The sequence below is a fragment of the Salmo salar genome, chromosome 02, assembly GCF_965601325.2.
Source record: "Salmo salar chromosome 02, fSalSal1, whole genome shotgun sequence".
Classification (NCBI taxonomy): domain Eukaryota; kingdom Metazoa; phylum Chordata; class Actinopteri; order Salmoniformes; family Salmonidae; genus Salmo; species Salmo salar.
In genome coordinates, this window is record NC_138292.1 from 40,469,630 (window position 1) to 40,489,351 (window position 19,722).

At 40.9% G+C, this 19,722-nt stretch overlaps 1 protein-coding gene across 1 annotated transcript in view; it reads left to right on the top strand.

Annotated features, from left to right (window-relative positions):
• The window catches only part of myom3 (myomesin 3), an 84,161-nt gene that overhangs the window by 7,999 nt on the left and 56,440 nt on the right, over positions 1-19,722 (top strand). The window contains exon 3 of the mRNA XM_014166542.3: positions 9,585-9,689. Coding sequence (XP_014022017.2) covers positions 9,585-9,689 — 105 coding nt within the window. The remainder of the gene's footprint in view (positions 1-9,584; positions 9,690-19,722) is intronic.

Genomic DNA, 19,722 nt, shown 5'->3' on the forward strand with positions numbered 1-19,722 from the left:
ATTGCCATTATACGTGTATTACTAGCAAACACACTTAAGGACTCCCTTTGACAGGAGCACAGCTCTACGGTTGTAGCTGCATGGTGAACTTTCATAAGACATGATCATGATGTGCTCTCCCTAATAAACCGTAGCGAGTACGAACATAACACACTGTTCAGATAGTAATTAGCCACAGGACAATCCTATAACAAGAGCACACTATTCTCAAAACAAAATATAAATATAAGCCTCCTTCATAAACAAATGCCAATTCCAGAACTTCTTCAAAAATAAATCAAATGTCACACAGAAGGAGGCTTCAACAAGCCTTTAATCTGATTAAAGCCACCTGCTGTTCACTTATTCATTTTAATATTGCAGACACCACTGGTTCTCTGACCCCAATATTTGTTCCTTATCTGATGTTCGGAAAGCTAAATCAACACCAGCTTGTAGTACTGTAAGTCTCTCAAAAACAGGATGTGGCCTTTGTGGAATAAAAGCAGGAGAGAAGCAAGCCACGGTAGGGTGAGTAGAGCAACCTTGTCATGCCACCAAGTCTTTTAAGGACAAAAAGCAGTTAACATTTTTAAAAAGGCAAATAGCATTAAAATGAACAAGCAATACAGTTTTTGAAACACGCACAGCCAAGGGGGGAACTAAATGGCACCTTCCTCAGGGAGCCTTTGAGTGGAGCGGATGTAACAGTGTCGTGCCAGGATAACAACCTCTCCCTCAACATGATCAAGACTAAGGAGATGATTGTGGACTACAGGAAAAGGAGGACCGAGCAAATCTCCATTCTCATGGACGGTGCTGTAGTGGAGTAGGTTGAGAGCTTCAAGTTCACTGGTGCCTACATCACCAATGAACTATCATGGTCCAAACACACCAAGACAGTCGTGAAGAGCTTCCTGCCATCCAGGACCTCTATACCAGCCTGTGTCAGAGGAAGGCCCTAAAAATTGCCGAAGACTCCAGCCACCGTAGTTATAGACTGTTCTCTCTGCTACCGCACTGCAAGTGGTACCGGAGCACCAAGTCTTGGTCCAAAAGGCTTCTTAACAGCTTCTACCCCTCAAGCCATAAGACTCCTGAACAGCTAATAAAATGGCTACCCGGACTATTTGCATTGAGCCCCCCACCCCCATTTTTACGCTGCTGCTACTCTCTGTTTATTATCTATGCATTGTCACTTTGCCTCTACCTACATATACATATTACCTCAATTACCTCGACTAACCTGTGTCCCCGCACATTGACTCTGTATCGGTACCCCCTGCATATAGCCCCGCTACTGTTATTTTATTGTTGCTCTTTAATTATTTGTTATTTTTCTATTTTATTATTTTTTATTTTATTATTATTTCTAAATACTTTCTTAACAGTAGTTTTTCTTAGAACTGCATTGTTAGTTAAGGGCTTGAAAGTAAGGATTTCACTGTAAGGTCTACACCTGTATACGGTGCATGTGACAAACACATTTTGATTTAATGTGATCATACTTCGTAACTATTGTGTTGTGTTTCTACAGAAAGGAATAACCAGCCAGTGGTCCAAGTTGATTGGTGTTTATTCTGATGATGGACACAAGGAAGCACATTAGATATGCAGGACAACAGTATGTTGGGGTGGCAGGTAGCCTAGTGGTTAGAGCGTTGGGTCAGAAACTGAAACAGTTGCTAGATCAAATCCCTGAGCTGACAAGGTAAAAATCTGTTGTTCTGACCCTGAACAAGGCAGTTAACCCACTGTTCTTAGGCCGTCATTGTAAATAAGAATTCGTACTTGCCTAGTTAAATAAAGGTTGAAAAAAATGTATGTTGATGGCTGTAGATTTGTGATTCAAAGCATGCATATCAATATCAGACTGGGTATTTTGTATTCAAACATCATAACAATGACAAAAAAATTACAAAATACAATAAAGGGAAGTACCTGACGATAAACACAAGGAAACACATTAGATTTGCAGGCTGTAGATTTGTGATTTGTCTGTTAGCATGGAAATAACTATGTATTAGCAGGTAGCTAACGTGACCATTACAATTAGAGCATGCTAGCTAACTCGTTCTTATAGCAATAACATATAAAAGCCCCCAATATCTAACAGATACTGTACACATACACAGTGTAGTGGTTAGGGCATTGGGCCAGTAACTAAAAGATTGCTGGATCGAATCCCCGAGCTGACAAGGTAAAAATCTATCATTCTACCCCTGAGTAAGGCAGTTAACGTGAACGTTGATTATGGCAGCCCCCCACACCTCTCTGATTCAGAGGCGTTGGGTTAAATGCAGAAGACTGATTTCAGTTGAAGGCATTCAGTTGTACAACTGACTAGGAATCCCCCTTTCCCTGTATACACATCCGGAGATATACACTACCGTTCAAAAGTTTGGGGTCACTTAGAAAAGTCCTTGTTTTTGAAAGAAAATCACATTTTTTGTACATTAAAATAACATCAAATTGATCAGAAATACAGTGTAGACATTGTTAATGTTGTAAATGACTATTGTAGCTGGAAACGGCTGATTGTTAATGGAATATCTACATAGGTGTACAGAGGCCCATTATCAGCAACCATCCCTCCTGTGTTCCAATGGCACGTTGTGCTAGCTAATCCAAGTTTATCATTTTAAAAGGCTAATTGATCATTAGAAAACCCTTTTGCAATTATGTTAGCACAGCTGAAATCTGTTGTACTGATTAAAGAAGCAATAAAACTGGCCTTCTTTAGATTAGTTGAGTATCTGGAGCATCAGCATTTGTGGGTTCGATTACAGGCTCAAAATGGCCAGAAGCAAAGAACTTTCTTCTGAAACTCATCAGTCTTTTCTTGTTCTGAAAAATTAAGGCTATTCCATGCAAGAAATTGCCAAGAAACTGAAGATCTCGTACAACGCTGTGTACTACTCCCTTCACAGAACAGCGCAAACAGGCTCTAACCAGAATAGAAAGAGGAGTGGCATGCTCCGGTGCACAACTGAGCAAGAGGACAAGTACATTAGAGTGTCTCGTTTTAGAAACAGACGCCTCACAAGTCCTCAACTGGCAGCTTCACTAAATAGTACCTGCAAAACACCAGTCTCAACGTCAACAGTGAAGAGACGACTCCAGGATGAGAGTTCCTCTGTCCAGTGTCTGTTCTTTTGCCCATCTTAAAATCTTTTCTTTTTATTGGCCAGTCAGACATATGGCTTTTTCTTTGCAACTCTGCCTAGAAGGCCAGCATCCCGGAGTCGCCTCTTCCCTGTTGACATTGAGACTGGTGCTTAAAGCTGCAATATGTACATTTAGGGCGACCCAACCCGTTCTGTTATTCTCATTGAAAGCATGTCTAAGAAGCAGGAGATCTGTTCTATGTGCACTATTTCTATGCTTCCCATTATGAAGTTTTGTTTTTGAGGCTTTTATTTTCATTTTTTTACACCAGCTTCAAACAGTGTAAAATACAATATTTTTGTAGTTGAGACACAACATAATAATAATAATAATAAATTACAATTGTAGAATGCTTTTCATTAACAGATGTAAATCACAAAGTTCTTTGCATTGAGAGCAACCATTAAAATAAAAAAGCTTTAAAAAAGGGCTATAAACTTTCAAAGATAGCTAGTGGTTTAGTACTATACAAGATACAGAAAATAATGAAGGAATCGACAAGGACAAAACAACACAACTCTAAACTAACACATAAGACCAACAACAGACACCACATGCTCTTGAATATAGAGTGGGTAATATCAATCGTAGAAATATAATTCATATATCCTGTCCCTTCAGACCACCGCAGTTTAGCTGGTACACCATTGAAATGTAAATTGAATTGAACATTTCACTTCTAATTACTACCACAAATATGGCATCCGGTCCACCCACCATTAAATGTTCTATTCTATTATCTATATTTCTATGATTTCAATAGGTTTCTTATGGAGGATTGACAGAATAATTTAAAACAACAGACATTCCCATTCAAGTCAACATTCTCTGTTGTGTGGACCTCCATCTTTGTGGTACCATTTGAAAGTTGAAATGTCCATTTTATTCCCATTTTAGTACAGTTATCAACCAAAACATGACACCCACCCTGTATTCAAGACCATGTTGTCTCAACCGATGGCGGGCACAACACAAAAACCTCAGATTATGTAAAATAGGGTTTAAGATACAACATATGTGAGTTTACACGTTTTTTTGATCATTTACATTTAAGGTAAAACAAATCACTGCATTTTTATTTTAAACAAATGTTTTAATGAAAATATAAAATACTCTGTAAGCTTTTAACCAATATCAATCTCAACTGTTTATCTGTTCCAGTAATGAAGACATTGATGTGTCGTGCTATGGTGGGGTATGCAAAATAGGTCCACTTTGAGCACCTTCATCACCAAAAAGTCACTTTCTGAGCACTTCTACAATGGGCAAATATGTATGGAATGTTTTGTTCAAATCAATACAAATGGATTTACCCCGTAGACAAAACACACTTACACATACTCACAAGGACAACCTAACTAAAGCATCAGCTGTCCACTTAGACTATCAATAAACTAAGTGCCCTCTTATACCCCTATAAACAGTAAGGAGAACACTTGGTGTTTGGGAGGCAAGTCGAGACAATAAAGTTGTAAGGCATCTTAAAGTAATAGGAGAGCTGCTAACTTTTGCTCAACTTTTATCCACAAGGGTCCATTACACTTTAACAAGAGCAACTATAGCTGCATTCAGGAGATATTTTGAGAGATAATGCTTGTATCAGGTCTTATGTGGGCTGCTTGGCCTATTTTGGGGGTTTTGAATTGCCCCACACTACAAAACATTTCTGAAAGTCAGAGTTTATTTCCCCCCACAAAGTGAATACAGCCAGCTAATATATGTAGCCATATTGCTTCAGGCACTCCTTTCAGAAAGAAAGCCTACTTGTGATGACAATGCAAATTGTTGTGACTTCCCCATTTTATTTTGCTTATTTGCTGGGACAGTTCCCCATTTCACAGAGCTCAGGGACAGCAACTTCTGCTTTTTCTTTTGTTTGGTTCCTGGACCGGTTCCGCAGCGTGCAGAGAGAGAGTGATAGGGTGTTGTTGAATAATGTGGCATGGAGCCTAAGGCTGGACAATATCACTCTGGCTCTGGTCCACTAAGCACACACAGTAAATATAGGCCTGCTCCTTCAGAAAAGTGTGTGGTTTCGAGATTGATATCATTACTCCACAAAATGTTGCTGAAAAACAACACGAGGGGGGATAAAACACACTAGCAAAACTTTACAGAGTCATAGTGTAAATTCATAGATGATATGCTTTCATAGGGATCAATATTCATGCATCTCTTTCCAGTATAGAACAAGATACATGGGCATCCAATGAGATACACGACATAACCAAAAGTATGTGGACACCTACTCGTCCAACATCTCATTCCAAAATCATGTGATTAATATGGAGTTGGTCCCCCCTTTCCTGCTATAACAGCCTCCACTCTTCTGGGAAGGCTTTCCACTACATGTTGGAATATTGCTGGGCAGACTTGCTTCCATTCAGCCACAAGAGCATTAGTGAGGTAGGGCCCTGATGTTGGGCGATTAGGCCTGGCTCGCAGTTGGTGTTCCAATTCATCCCAAAGGTGTTTGATGGGGTTGAGGTCAGGGCTCTGTGCAGGCCAGTCAAATTCTTCCACACCGATCTCGACAAACAATTTCTGTACGGACCTCGCTTTGTGCACGGGGGAATTGTCATGCTGAAACAGGAACGGGCCTTCTCCAAACTTGTTGCCATAAAGTTGGAAGCACAGAATCGTCTAGAATGTCATTGTATGCTTTAGCGTTACGATTTTCTTTCACTGGAACTAAGGGGCCTAGCCCGAACCATGAAAAACAGCCCCAGACCATTATTCCTCCTTCACCAAACTTTACAGTTAGCACTATGGTAGCATTTTCCTGGCATCCGCCAAACCCAGGCTTGTGTGCAGCTGCTCGGCCATGGAAACCCAATTCATGAAGCCCCCGAAGAACAGTTCTTGTGCTGACGTTGCTTCCAGAGAAGACTCAGTAGTGAGTGTTGCAACCGAGTATAGATGATTGTACGCGCTACGCGCTTCAGCACTTCAGCTGAGACGTTGTTGCTCCTAGACGTTTCCACTTCACAATAACAGCACTTAGTTGACCGGGTTGACTCTAGCAGAGCAGAAAAGGTTGACAAACTGATTTTTTGGAAAGGTGGCATCCTATGATGGTGCCATGTTGAAAGTCACTGAGCTCTTCAGTAAGGCCATTCTACTGTCAATGTTTGTCTATGGAGATTGCATGGCTGTGTGCTTGATTTTATACACCTGTCAGTGTGGCTGAAATAGCCTAATCCACTAATTTGAAGCGGTGTCCACATACTTTTCTATATACATAATCGTGTAAAAAGCTGTATTCTTTCCAACATAGAATAAGCCACAAGCACATCCTAATACGTAAAATATACCAGTAAAAAGATGTAGGATCTTAATTTGAGCCAGTTTGCAACAGCAGGAAAACAATCCTGCAGCAACAGGAAATGTGAATTATTATGTGGATTATAATTAATAGAAATTTTTTGTAGGGGTTGATACATTTTTCGTTTGATCATATCAGGTCAGATTTTTGGGGGTGGACATTATTAACTTTAGAAGCCTTTTTAAACCTCATGTACACTACATGTTTGCATTTCCTGCTGTGCAGGAAAATTCTCAGCAACAAAAGAGTGATCAAATGAAGATCCTACAGTATGGACTCATTAGCAGTCCTGTCTTAGAGATCTACCCAATGGCTTTCACTGTTTTTCTCTTCACGCCTCAGAGACATTTAACAACGTCTTGTTGGCTGTACCGAGACAAATACGCCCTCTGCACCTGGTCTCACACCTCTCTGTAACAGGGTAAAAATGAGCTATCCAACCAGCCTAAGGCAAGTCTATGGAATAATAGCTTGTTTACACTAGTACCCCAAGGACAAATTTGATCTCATTCTTTTTGTTCGCTCATCCAGATTGCAGACCTGCAGGTTAGTCTAATTTAATAACTCCAGATGAAACCGTAACAGTAGAAATCGGGCCCTGCTAAATATGAAGGCAGATTTGAATTGAGACAATAAGGGTGGCTAGCTGTGATCCCTACTAAACCCTCATTGGTATCTGCTGGGTATTAAGGGCCTTTGTGTGCTCATGTGGAACTGCTACTCCTCTGCCCACTGTTGTGCCACTGCAGTGTCAAATCAAATCAAAATGTATTTGTCACACGCTTCGTAGACAACAGGTGTAGACTTATTTAATAGGGAATCAGTGAAACGCTTACCAATGGGTCCTTTTGTGTGTTTGCGTGTGTGTGTGAATGACATTGGCCTAGCTCTAGATAGCTGAGAGGCACAAGAGACACAAAGAACACTTTTGAATTAGAACAACTACTGCCTTTTTCTGTCACGAACAGGCACAGAGCCACGGCTACTGGCGCATCCCCTGAAGGTCCATGACACCATTTGTTTTTTTTAAAGAAAAAATTGTTACATGGGAAATGACGGCATGTGATCATGCAACAGCAATTGAATACAATGCTGCTGCGTCTTAATTAAGCACATGTCTACACAACATGCACTGGATTCAAAGCCAGAGGTCCACAAACAATCCTTATGATTAGTGACCCTGTTGCAATTGTTAAGTGCTGGGTTGTATTCATTAGTCCACACCGTATCAAAGTGTTTTGAAACAGAAAAATAACAAAAAAATCGTTTCCTATTGGACAAGTTCTGGTTGTCCCTTCCTGTTTCATTTTGTTTTCTTTTGTTAATTGCCAAATGAATATGACCCTGGGGTCAAAACATTGGCTGTTCGTTCCTCCTGGCTCTACAACCTCCCCACAACAAAACAACATGGCTTTTATGCATCACTGAAAAAGAGGAACAAAGCCGATTAGAACTAGTAGAACAGAAGGCAGCAGGTGATTATAACATTACTCTCAGTTGAGAGAAAACAGGTCAGCCACAGTATTGCCTGACTAGATTTCAGCTCGGTTAGGACCCCCATGGGAGCACCCATCTCAACCAGATATCACGTCAGCTGCAGTTACTGGCTGGGTGGGTGTTTTGTGAGAATTTTTATTCATGATCCATAAAAACAGGATGAACTCGCAGGGATGTTTAAAGATTCCACATGATGCTCATTTGTCATAACTGAAAAGGCCACAGAGAAGATGTATGCACAATTGCTACAGCTGCCATACTAAATCAAATCAAATTGTGAGGTCTACACAACAGGTGTAAACCTTACCGTGAAATGCTTACTTACAAGCCCTTAACCAACAATGCAGTTTTAAGAAAAATAAGAGTTAAGAAAATATTTACTAAATGAACTAAAGTAAAAAGAAAGTAACACAATAAAATAACAATAACGAGGCTATATACAGGGGGTACTGGTTAATCGAGGTAATTGAGGTATTATGTAATGTACTGTAGGTAGGGGTAAAGTGACTATGCATAGATAATAAACAGCGAGTAGCAGCAGTGTAAAAAAAATGGGGGGTAATTGCAAAAAACGAATATTGTATAATCTCGTTAGAATGTTACCATGGTAATAAATCATCAGACAACTGATTTATTGTTCTTATTTTACCCTCTTCTTACATTGGTATGGAGGTTCCCAGGTTTAGCACTGCTGTGTTCCCTTAAAATTGATATGACGAAAGGCCCTGTATGTGTTACTTAAAAGCAAGAGATAACAACTTCAAATCTTACATTGAACAGACTTACACAATGCATCCGGAGGTGATATCACAAATTCTTTTACAAACCATTCAATAGCGACTACTGACGAGTGAATACAATGCTGCCTCTTAATTCCCTCTCTACCTTTATCCTGTATCTAGTCGCTGATCCAAATAAAGGCCTGTAGTCCACTCTAGGCTGTAGAGCTAGTCAGGTGGTCTTAGTTTGGCCAGCGACATTGACATCGTTATTCACAGAGGTTATCAGTCACTATTATCAGGCTGAACTTCAGCTCTATCTCAGCTGTTAATATTGCCTTTGTCTCTATTCAGCTGTTATTCTCAACAGCTTGTTCTGTTGGTAAGTAATCCGAGTCCAGAGTACTTTGACAATTGCTGAGTGTCACAGGAACAGGAAATACTAAAGGCAAATGTAAGCAATGTTTCCGCATTTCATTTGACATTTTAATTTTAAAAGCCAAAGCCATGTCCCCAGTAAAAAAAAAAAAAAATGGTTGAATAAAACAATGTGCTTGTAATTTAGTTGTGTTCTTTAATAAAGGTCACTTATGAGCGGATCTCCCTCTGGTTGTGTGGCCTCCCCTGGTGGTCAGATTTAGAATAGCAGGACAGTTGTAACTACACTTGACTTGGGGCTAAGATTTACTGTAGATGTCTGACACCCTCGTAAAAATGACACCATCTAGCTTCAGATACATGAACCCTGTCCCACAACTCTTGTCGGACAAAATATCCTATTTTTTTCTCCTCATGATTTTTTGATCATTTATTGAATTATCTGATTTCTACTTTGATTAAAATACCCAATGAATCTAATATGTTGTTGTTTGTTCTATGTCCCCGTGATGCACCAGTGATGAGGAGGCTTCCTACTCTGAGTTCTATCCCATCATTCCCGGCGATGTGATGTCGGTCAAGGAGATCCTGAACATCGGCAAATTCCCACGGCACAGGACATGGTATGTTGAGAAGAGTTACGCAGGTATTAGGGTGTCTGATATATACAGTAATACAGCAAGCCTTGTCCGATCCAGAATGGCCCATGGGGCATGATCCTATGTCCTGTTCCTGTTTCTGAGGTAGCTTCATGTACAAGCACACCCCCCTGCATAGGACGCTAGTCAATACCATACAATTGGTACAATTCGTAACAACAAATTATGCTTCTAAAATGCATTTATGCACCAGCAACGGCCCGTTGAAACAAGAGCACCCTGAGGTAAGGTCAATTAATGTTATTATGAAACAATGTGTCAAATTGATGGCAAAGTCAGAGTTGAGGCAACGTTCAAATTGAACCGTCTCAATCTGCAACACCTCAGCGAGCACAAAGCAAAGACATCGCTGCTGCATCTTCTCCTGACTAATTCATCCCTGCCTGGTAGTGTTTCCAGGCTTATCTCTCCTGTGTAGAGCACATCCAGAGTGAGGCATGGGGGTAGTCCAGCAGTCTAGGTCGCTGCTTTCAGAATACATGTACCGTTGCTCACATGGGTTTGAATCTGACCCACTGCACACTCTTTTGTTCTACTTTTCCTGTTGCAATCACTTCTATATTTAAATCCCAGCCCCCGTCCCCGCAGGAGGCCTTTTGCCTTTTGGTAGGCAGTCATTGTAAACAGACTTTCCTAGTTAAATAAAGGTTAAATAAAAATATATATCCAATCAAATAGAGAATAGACTCAGAACATGACTCTGCAGTCAGCACAGTCTCTGACTCTCTGCGGACAACTATCTGTATGATACATAGCGTAGGCCTCTAAGTTAGCAAGGTCAGCTATAAAATCAATGGGACGCCATGAAATGCCAAAGCCAAAGTAATCTCTGCATCCTCCCACTCCACCGTCCATGAAAAGATGAGATCAAGTTCCACTGGCGCTGGCCCTTAGTTCAAGGGCCATCCTTCTGAAGCATCAGAGATTGACGATAAAACAAAGATTCCATTCATGTCTCTTTTTTGATTTTCACTCTTCTTTTTCTCTGTCATTTAAAACTCCAGCTGCTCTATGACCTCATATACTGGCTCAATAAGTTTATATGTGATGCCAATAAACGAAACAATAATCCCTGATGACAATTTAGTTGAGGGCTTATTAACGAGCAAAGACGTTATAGAGGAGGGAGGGAAGAGAAAAGAGCTGCGGAGGAGGTGAATGGGATGAAGTAGGGTGCATCTTTGATTTAAAGATTATATCACAAGCTTGGGGATTTCATAACCAGCTGTCATGGTAGAGAATGTTATACATCTCAAAATAAATAGGGCTCCAGACTGGAAGGTTTAGGTCACAGTAAACAGGATGGGAAGGGGGAACATGGCGTCTCGTTACGCCCTTATCCAGGGGCACCTTGCCCTGTCCCTATTGTTCATGTGGCTGATATTGTGATTCAATGGGATTCAATGTAGGCTGTCATTGTAAATAAGAATTTGTTCTTAACTATTTTACTTCAGCTTGAAGCTGGGGTTTTGCTAAGCCAATCTAAAAGGAGTTAGATTTGGCATCTCCAAGTATAATGTAACTGGAAAATGGTTGAAACAAAACATCAAGACCTTTGAGATCAGGTCATGCCATCACAGTACAAAGTTTAAAGTATGAAATAACTGATCTGTGACAAACAAAAAAATATGCTTGTTTGATCTATTCAAAGTATGTCAAAGCAGTACGAACCACGAAAAGTAAACGCACTGAAATGAACTCTTACACAGTGCTATGAACTCTGGTTCCTCTCTAACAGGAAAGCCAAGAAAGCAATCTGGCAGTCACTGGCAGTGATGAATAGAGAGATCGAGTAAAGAGGACCTTTTCTCCTTCAGAAAAGAGGACAAATGTTTGACAGCAGGAAGATAGAGATGCAGACTGAGAGGAAGGGTGAAAAAGAAAGGAAAGTTGTGGATCACTTGAGAGAAAGCCCATGCATCTGACAGCAGTAATAAGCCTCAGCTGTACATACGTGCCCGCATCTCGTTGTCATCTGAGTGGCATGCTCTTTCATGCCCTCTCGTCCTCCCATCAAGTGGAGTGCCAACCAGACCTCAGCCTGCTAACGTGCTTAGCTCTAATTCCAAGGCCCGGGCTCACCTTTTTATTTCTCTGCCTAGTAATCCCTTTCGCTCAGACATTAACAAGGTCTTTCTCCCTTCCGAAGTATATTTGCTGCATGGGAACCTAAAGCCGTTCCACCCAGGAGAGGAGCCGGATAGAAAGGGGATATTTTTGGGAAGAGAGAGTAGAGACTGGTGAAATCCTCCTTGAGTGAATTTGGAAGGATATGTGGGATGGATTCTAAACCCCTTCATGGATTCGTTGAGTCTATTTCTGGGACACCTGAACGAACATCCCGGGGATATGAGATTGGCATGACATTTGTTTTGATTCGATAACAACGTGAACACGATGCTCTCTCTCTCTATCTCTCTGTCTCTAACCCCCAATTAGAGGTGTGAGATTCTTGTTTATTCTGGTTTCACCTCTCTCTATTTCCCTCTCTCCCTCGCTCTTTCCTGCAAATCCCACCCTCCTATCTGGGAGGATAGCGTAAATTCAGGACAGTATGTAAATTTGCTGGATGACTCATAGGACTTAGCTCTTTTGTGGGGAGCTCAATACACTTCCAACACTGTGAAAGGATCTTGAAATGTCCACTTGGAGCAGAGTAAGCCATAACACTGCAGTTTCAGATGGATGTATTTATTGCACAGCCCTGACTGACAGCCACACAAAATCATCCCCGCAGCACTGAGTGTGTGTGTGGCACGTGGGTGTGTGCCACGTGGGTGTGTGGTACGCATGTGTGTGTGGCACGTGGGTGTGTGGCACGAGTCTGCACAATGGTTTGTGTCAAGAACTGCAACGTTGCTGGGTTTTTCGCGCTCAACAGTTTTGCGTATGTATCACGAATAGTCCACCGCCCAAAGGACATCCACCCAACTGTGGGAAGTATTGGTGTCAACATGGGCCAGCATCCCTGTGGAATGCTTTCAACACCTTGTAGAGTCCACGCCCCGACAAATTGAGGCTTTTCTGAGGGCAAAATGGGGGGGGGGGGGGGGGGGGGTGCAACGCAATATTAGGAAGGCGTCCTTAAAGTTTTGTACACTCAGTGTATATGCATGCATGCATAAATGACCACTTTTACAATCATGCATGTGAGAGTAAGTAAAGTGTAACTGATGTGTGTGTGTTCACACTACCAATTTCAGAGGACTATCACTGTCAGTCAGTCAGTCAGGCAATGGGACACCAGGATAGAAACCCCTCTAGAGATCAGAGAGAGCCTAGGAGTATGGGTGTGATAAAAGGCAGATGGAGACCTTGATCGGGGCATGTGTGGGGCGGGATGGGCCACCAATCAAAGTGAATAACTGAATATCAACATTGCATAAGAACCAGGGCAATGAAACAGCAGTTGTACAACTGAATGCCTTCATCTGAAATATGTCTTCCAAATTTAACCCAACCCCTCTGAACCAGGGAGGTGCGGCGGGGGCTGCCATAATCGACATCCACGTCTTCGGTGCCTGGGGAACGGTGGGTTAACTGCCTTGCTCAGAGGCAGAAGGACAGATTTTTACCTTGTCAGCTCAGGGATTCGATCCCCAAAGCTCTAACAACTATACTGTGTAAGTGTATGGTATCTGTTAGATATTGGGGGCTTTTACATGTTACCTGCCGTCTTGACAGTACTGCAGCACAGCTCAGTAGTGATTTTCTTGAACTAAAGCTATAGACCAAAAGGCTATACACTGAGTGTACAAAACATTAAGAACACCTTCCTAATATAGAGTTGCACCCCCTTTTGCCCTAAGAACAGCCTCAATCCGTCGGGGCATGGACTCTACAAGTTGTCGAAAGCGTTCCACTGGGATTCTGGCCAATGTTGACTCTAATACTTCCCACGGTTGTGTCAAGTTGGCTAGATGTCCTTTTGGCGGTGGACCGTTCTTGATACACACGGGAAACTGTTGAGCATGAAAAACACGGCACCGTTGCAATTCTTGACACTAACCGGCTCCTGGCACCTACTGCCATACCTCGTTCAAAGGCACTTAAATATTTTGTCTTGCCCATTCACCGTCTGAATGGCACACATATACAATCCATGTATCAATTGTCTCAAGGCTTAAAATCCTTCTTTAACCTGTCTCCACCCCTTCATCTACAATGACTGAAGTGGAGTTAACAATTGACATCAATAAGGGATCATAGCTTTCACCTGGATTCACCTGGTCAGTCCCATGTCATGGAAAGAGCAGCTGTTCATAATGTTTTGTACACTCAGTGTACATTCGGCATATTGAGCATCATTTTCTTATTGATCTTGATTATTAGAGGCCAATCTCTCACCAAATCTCCAGGATCTGACATATGCTATCTAGAAAACCTGATCATAAGCAGAAATAAGGTTTGTCCGATTCTTTTTATTCTACCCCAGGAGATTTTCCAAGGCTACTGTTAGCTAATGTTGAGTCGAAACATGCTTTTGTAATACTTCTGCAATGTCTCATTTAACAATATTGCATTGCTGCTATTGTTTTTGTTTCATGTGTGTTGTGGTTTTCATTGTTGGTCCGTGGTGTGTAATGAGGAGCAAACAGACGCTGTACTTGACACATTTACGAAATTGCTTATTTTAGTTACTAATAAGCATGCACCCATTAAGAAAATGACTGTAAAAACGATTGAATCTGTGTGGATTGATGAGAAATTTAAACTTGTATGGTTGAGAGGGATGAGGCAAAAGGAATGGCAAATAAGTCTGGGTGCACAACCGATTGGCAAACATATTGCAAATTGAGTAATCATGTGACTAAACTGAATAAAAAGAAGAAGAAACTACACTATGAAACAAAGATTAATGACATGAAGAATGATAGTAAAAGATTTGGAGCATCTTAAATGACATTTTGGGAAAAAAGGCAAACTCAGCTCCATCATTCATTGAATCAGATGGCTCATTCATCACAAACCCGACTGATATTGCCTACTACTTTCATGATTTTTTCATTGGCAAGATTAGCAAACTTAGGCATGACATGTCAGCAACAAATGCTGACACTACACATCCAAGTATGTCTGACCAAATTATGAAAGACAAGCATTGCAATTTTGAATTCCATAAAATGAGTGTGGAAGAGGTCAAAAAAATATTGTTGTCTATCAACAATGACAAGCCACCGGGGTCTGAGAACTTGGATGGAAAATTACTGAGGATAATAGTGGACGATTTTGCCACTCCTATTTGCCATATTTTCCATTTAATCCTACTAGAAAGTGTGTGCCCCCAGGCCAGGAGGAAAGCAAAAGTAATTCCGCTACCTACAGTAAGAATAGTAAAGCCCCCTTTACTGGCTCAAATAGCCGACCAATCAGACTGTTACCAACCCTTAGTAAACTTTTGGGAAAAAATTGTGTTTGACAAGATACAATCCTATTTTACAGTAAACAAATTGACAACAGACTTTCAGCACGCTTATAGGGAAGGACATTCAACAAGCACAGTGCTTACACAAATGACTGATGATTGGCAGAGAAATTGATAATAAAAAGATTGTGGGGGCTGTTTTGTTAGACTTCAGTGCGGCTTTTGACATATCGATCATAGTCTGCTGCTGGAAAAACTTATGGCAATGGCTGCTATATTGTGGATAAATAGTTACCTGTCTAACAGAACACACAGTGTGTTCTTTAATGGAAGCCTCTCCAACATAATCCAGGTAGAATCAGGAATTTGTCCGGGCAGCTGTCTAGGCCCCTTACTTTTTTCAATCTTTACTAATGACATGCCACATGAGTAAAGCCAGTGTGTCTATGTACACGGATGACTCAACACTACACACGTCAGCTACTACAGCGACTGAAATGACTGCAACACTTAACAAAGATCTGCAGTAAGTATTTCTAAAACTAAAAGCATTGTATTTGGGACAAATCATTCACTAAACCCTAAACCTCAACTAAATCTTGTAATAAATAATGTGGAAATTGAGCAAGTTGAGGTGACTAAACTGCTTGGAGTAACCCTGGATTATAAACTGTCATGGTAAAAAACATATTGATACAACAGTAGCTAAGATGGTGAGAAGTCTGTCCATAATAAAGCGCTGCTCTGCCTTCTTAACAGCACTATCAACAAGGCAGGTCCTACAGGCCCTAGTTTTGTTACACCTGGACTACTGTTCAGTCATTCAGCCACAAAAAGGGATTTGGAAAATTGCGATTGGCTTAGAACAGGGCAGCACAGCTGGCCTTTGGATGTACACAGAGAGCAAACATTAATAATATGCATGTCAATCTCTCCTGGCTCAAGGTAGAGGAACGATTGACTTCATCACTACTTGTATTTATGAGAGGTATTGACATGTTGAATGCACCGAGCTGTCTGTTTGAACTTCTGACGCACAGGTCGGACATACATGCATACAAGACATGCCACAAGAGGTCTCTTCACAGTCCCCAAGTCCAGAACAGACTATGGGATGTGCACAGTACTACATAGAGCCATGACTACATGAAACTTTATTCTACACCAAGTAACTGATGCAAGAAGTAAAATTATATTAAAAAACTGATCAAAATAGACCTTATGGAACAGCATAGACTGTGAAGCAACACAAACATAGGCACAAACACATGCATACACACACATGTACACATGGTTTTGTATTGTGGATATGTGGTAGTAGTGGAGTAGGGGCCTGAGGGCACACATTGTGTTGTGAAACCTGTGAATGTACAGTATTGTAATGTTTTAAAAATTGTATAACTGCCTTAATTTTGCTGGACCCCAGGAAGAGTAGCTCCTGCCTTGGCAGCAACTAATGGGGATCCATAATACAAATACAAAATGACATAGAGACCTGTAAATTAAGCCTGCAAGGTTACTAACCTCCGTAATGACTACAAATGACAATCCCAACAAGTTCTCACAATCTCAAATCAGATTTAGATGTTCATCCGTGTTTCTCAAACGTCAAATTTCAAAGTTGTTCCAAACGTTACATTTCGAAGTGTTTAAGGTTAAGTTTAGGAATGAACTCCTCATTTTTAGGGTTAGTGTTAAATTTAGGCATTAACTTGAAATCTTAAGGTTAGGCATTAACTCAGAATGGTTAAGGTACGGGTTAAGGTTAAGGATAGGTTAAAACTAAAATCTCAAAAACAACTTTGTATCTCTGGATTCGAACATGCAACCTTTTGGCACCAGAGTTAAAAGCTTAAAACAAAAATTTTAAAAATGATTTTTTTATCACTGGATTCAAAAACGCAACCATTGGCAACAGAGGCAGATGAATAAGCATATCAACCATCCCCATCCACAAAGCCTTAGCAAAGCCAAAACCTACTTGAAGGTGATATATTGTATTTTTGGGGTGGGCATGATCAGTGCGTTTGTCAGCAGACAACAAGAAAAAAATTGTATTGAGTCTATATGAGTGCAACACAATAGAACTACAGTATTGGCAAACCTACAGGACATGCACAATTTCTACAATATCAGTGATCTACAGTTCCTTGCAAAAGAATTCATCCCCCTTGGCGTTTTTCCTATTTTGTTGCATTACAACCTGTAATTTAAATAGATTTTTATTTGGTTTTCATGGAATGGACATACACAAAATAGTCCAAATTGGTGAAGTGAGATGAAAAAAATTACTTGTTTAAAAAAAATATATATATATTAAAAACGGAAAAGTGGTGCGTGCATATGTATTCACCCCCTTTGCTATGAAGCCCCTAAATAAGATCTGGTGCAACCAATTACCTTCAGAAGTCACATAATTAGTTAAATAAAGTCCACCTGTGTGCAATCTAAGTGTCACATGATGTCAGTATATATACACCTGTTCTGAAAGGCCCCAGAGTCTGCAACAACACTAAGCAAGGGGCACAAGCAAGCAAGCGGCACCATGAAGACCAAGGAGCTCTCCAAACAGGTCAGGGACAAAGTTGTGGAGAAGTACAGATCAGGGTTGGGTTATAAAAAATATCCAAAACTTTGAGCATCCCACAGAGCACCATTAAATCCACTATAAAAAAATGGAAAGAATATGGTACCACAACAAACTTGCCAAGAGAGGGCCGCCCACCAAAACTCACGGACTAGGCAAGGAGGACATTAATCAGAGAGAACACCATCCCCACAGTGACGCATGGTGGTGGCAGCATCATGCGGTGGGGATGTTTTTCATCGGCAGGGACTGGGAAACTTAGCAGAATTGAAGGAATGGTGGATGGTGCTAAATACAGGGAAATTCTTGAGGGATACCTGTTTCAGTCTTCCAGAGATTTGAGACTTGGACGGAGGTTCACCTTCCAACAGGACAATGACCCTAAGCATACTGCTAAAGCAACACTTGAATGGTTTAAGGGGAGACATTTAAATGTCTTGGAATGGCCTAGTCAAAGCCCAGACCTCAATCCAATTGAGAATCTGTGGTATGACTTAAAGATTGCTGTAGACCAGCGGAACCCATCCAACTTGAAGGAGCTGGAGCAGTTTTGCCTTGAAGAATGGGAAACAATCCAAGCAGCTAGATGTGCCAAGCTTATAGAAACATACCCCAAGAGACTTGCAGCTGTAATTGCTGCAGAAGGTGGCTCCACAAAGTATTGACTTTGGAGGGGTGAATAGTTACGCACGCTCAAGTTTTCAGTTGTTTTGTCTTATTTCTTGTTTGTTTCACAATAAAACATATTTTGCACCTTCAAAGTGATAATCATGTTGTGTAAATCAAATGATACAAACCCCCCCCAAAAAATCTATTTTAATTCCAGGTTGTAAGGCAACAATATAGGAAAAATGCCAAGGGGGGTGAATACTGTCGCAAGCCACTGTACAAGGAAATTCTTGAGGGAAACCTGTTTCAGTCTTCCAGAGATTTGAGACCGGGACGGAGATTCACCTTGCAGTAGGACAATGACCCTAAGCATACTGCTAAAGCAACACTCGAGAGGTTGAAGGGGAAACATTTAAATGTCTTGGAATGGACTAGACCTCAATCCAACAAATAATCTGTGGTATGACTTAAAGATTGCTGTACACCAGCGGAACCCATCCAACTTGAAGGAGCTGGAGCAGATTTGCCTTGAAGAATGGGCAAAAATGCCAGTGGCTAGATGTGCCAAGCTTATAGAGACATACCCCAAGAGACTTGTACCTGTAATTGCTGTAAAAGGTGGCTCTACAAAGTATTGATTTTGGAGGGGTGAATAGTTATGCACGCTCAAGTTTTCTGTTTTTTGTGTTATTTCTTGTTTGTTTCACAATAAGAAATATTTTGCATCTTCAAAGTGGTAGGCATGTTGTGTAAATCAAATGATACAACCCCCCCAAAAAATCAATTTTTATTCCAGGTAAGGCAACAAAATAGGAAAAATGCCAAGGGGGGTGAATACTTTTGCAAGCCACTATATTATTTCCATTTTAGTCATTTAGCAGACGCTCTTATCCAGAGCAATTTACAGTAGTGAATGCATTTCATACATTTCTGTACTGGTCCCCCGTGGGAATTGAACCCACAACCCTGGCGTTGCAAACACCATGCTCTACCAACTGAGCCACACGGGACCACATTATAAGATTATGTATATGTAAGGTGTCCATATTAGGACCATAAAAATATCATTTTAAACTGGGTGGTTCGAGCACTAAATACTGATTGGCTAAAAGTCGTGCTATATCAGATCATATACCATTGGTATGACAAACCATTTTTTTATACTGTTCTAATAACGTTGGTAACCAGTTTAAAATAGCAATAAGGAACATCAGGGGTTTGTGGTATATGGCCAATATACCACGGCTAAGGGCTGTATCCAGGCTGTTGCGTCGTGCTTAAGAACAGCCCTTAGCAGTGGTATATTGGCCATGTACCACACCCCCTCGTGCGTTATTTCGTAATTCTATTTCTATGATTAGGACAGCCTCATTGTCACAAGGAGTTGGTGTATGTACTGTATGCACGTTTGCCAATAGGCCTTTTCTCAGTGGCTT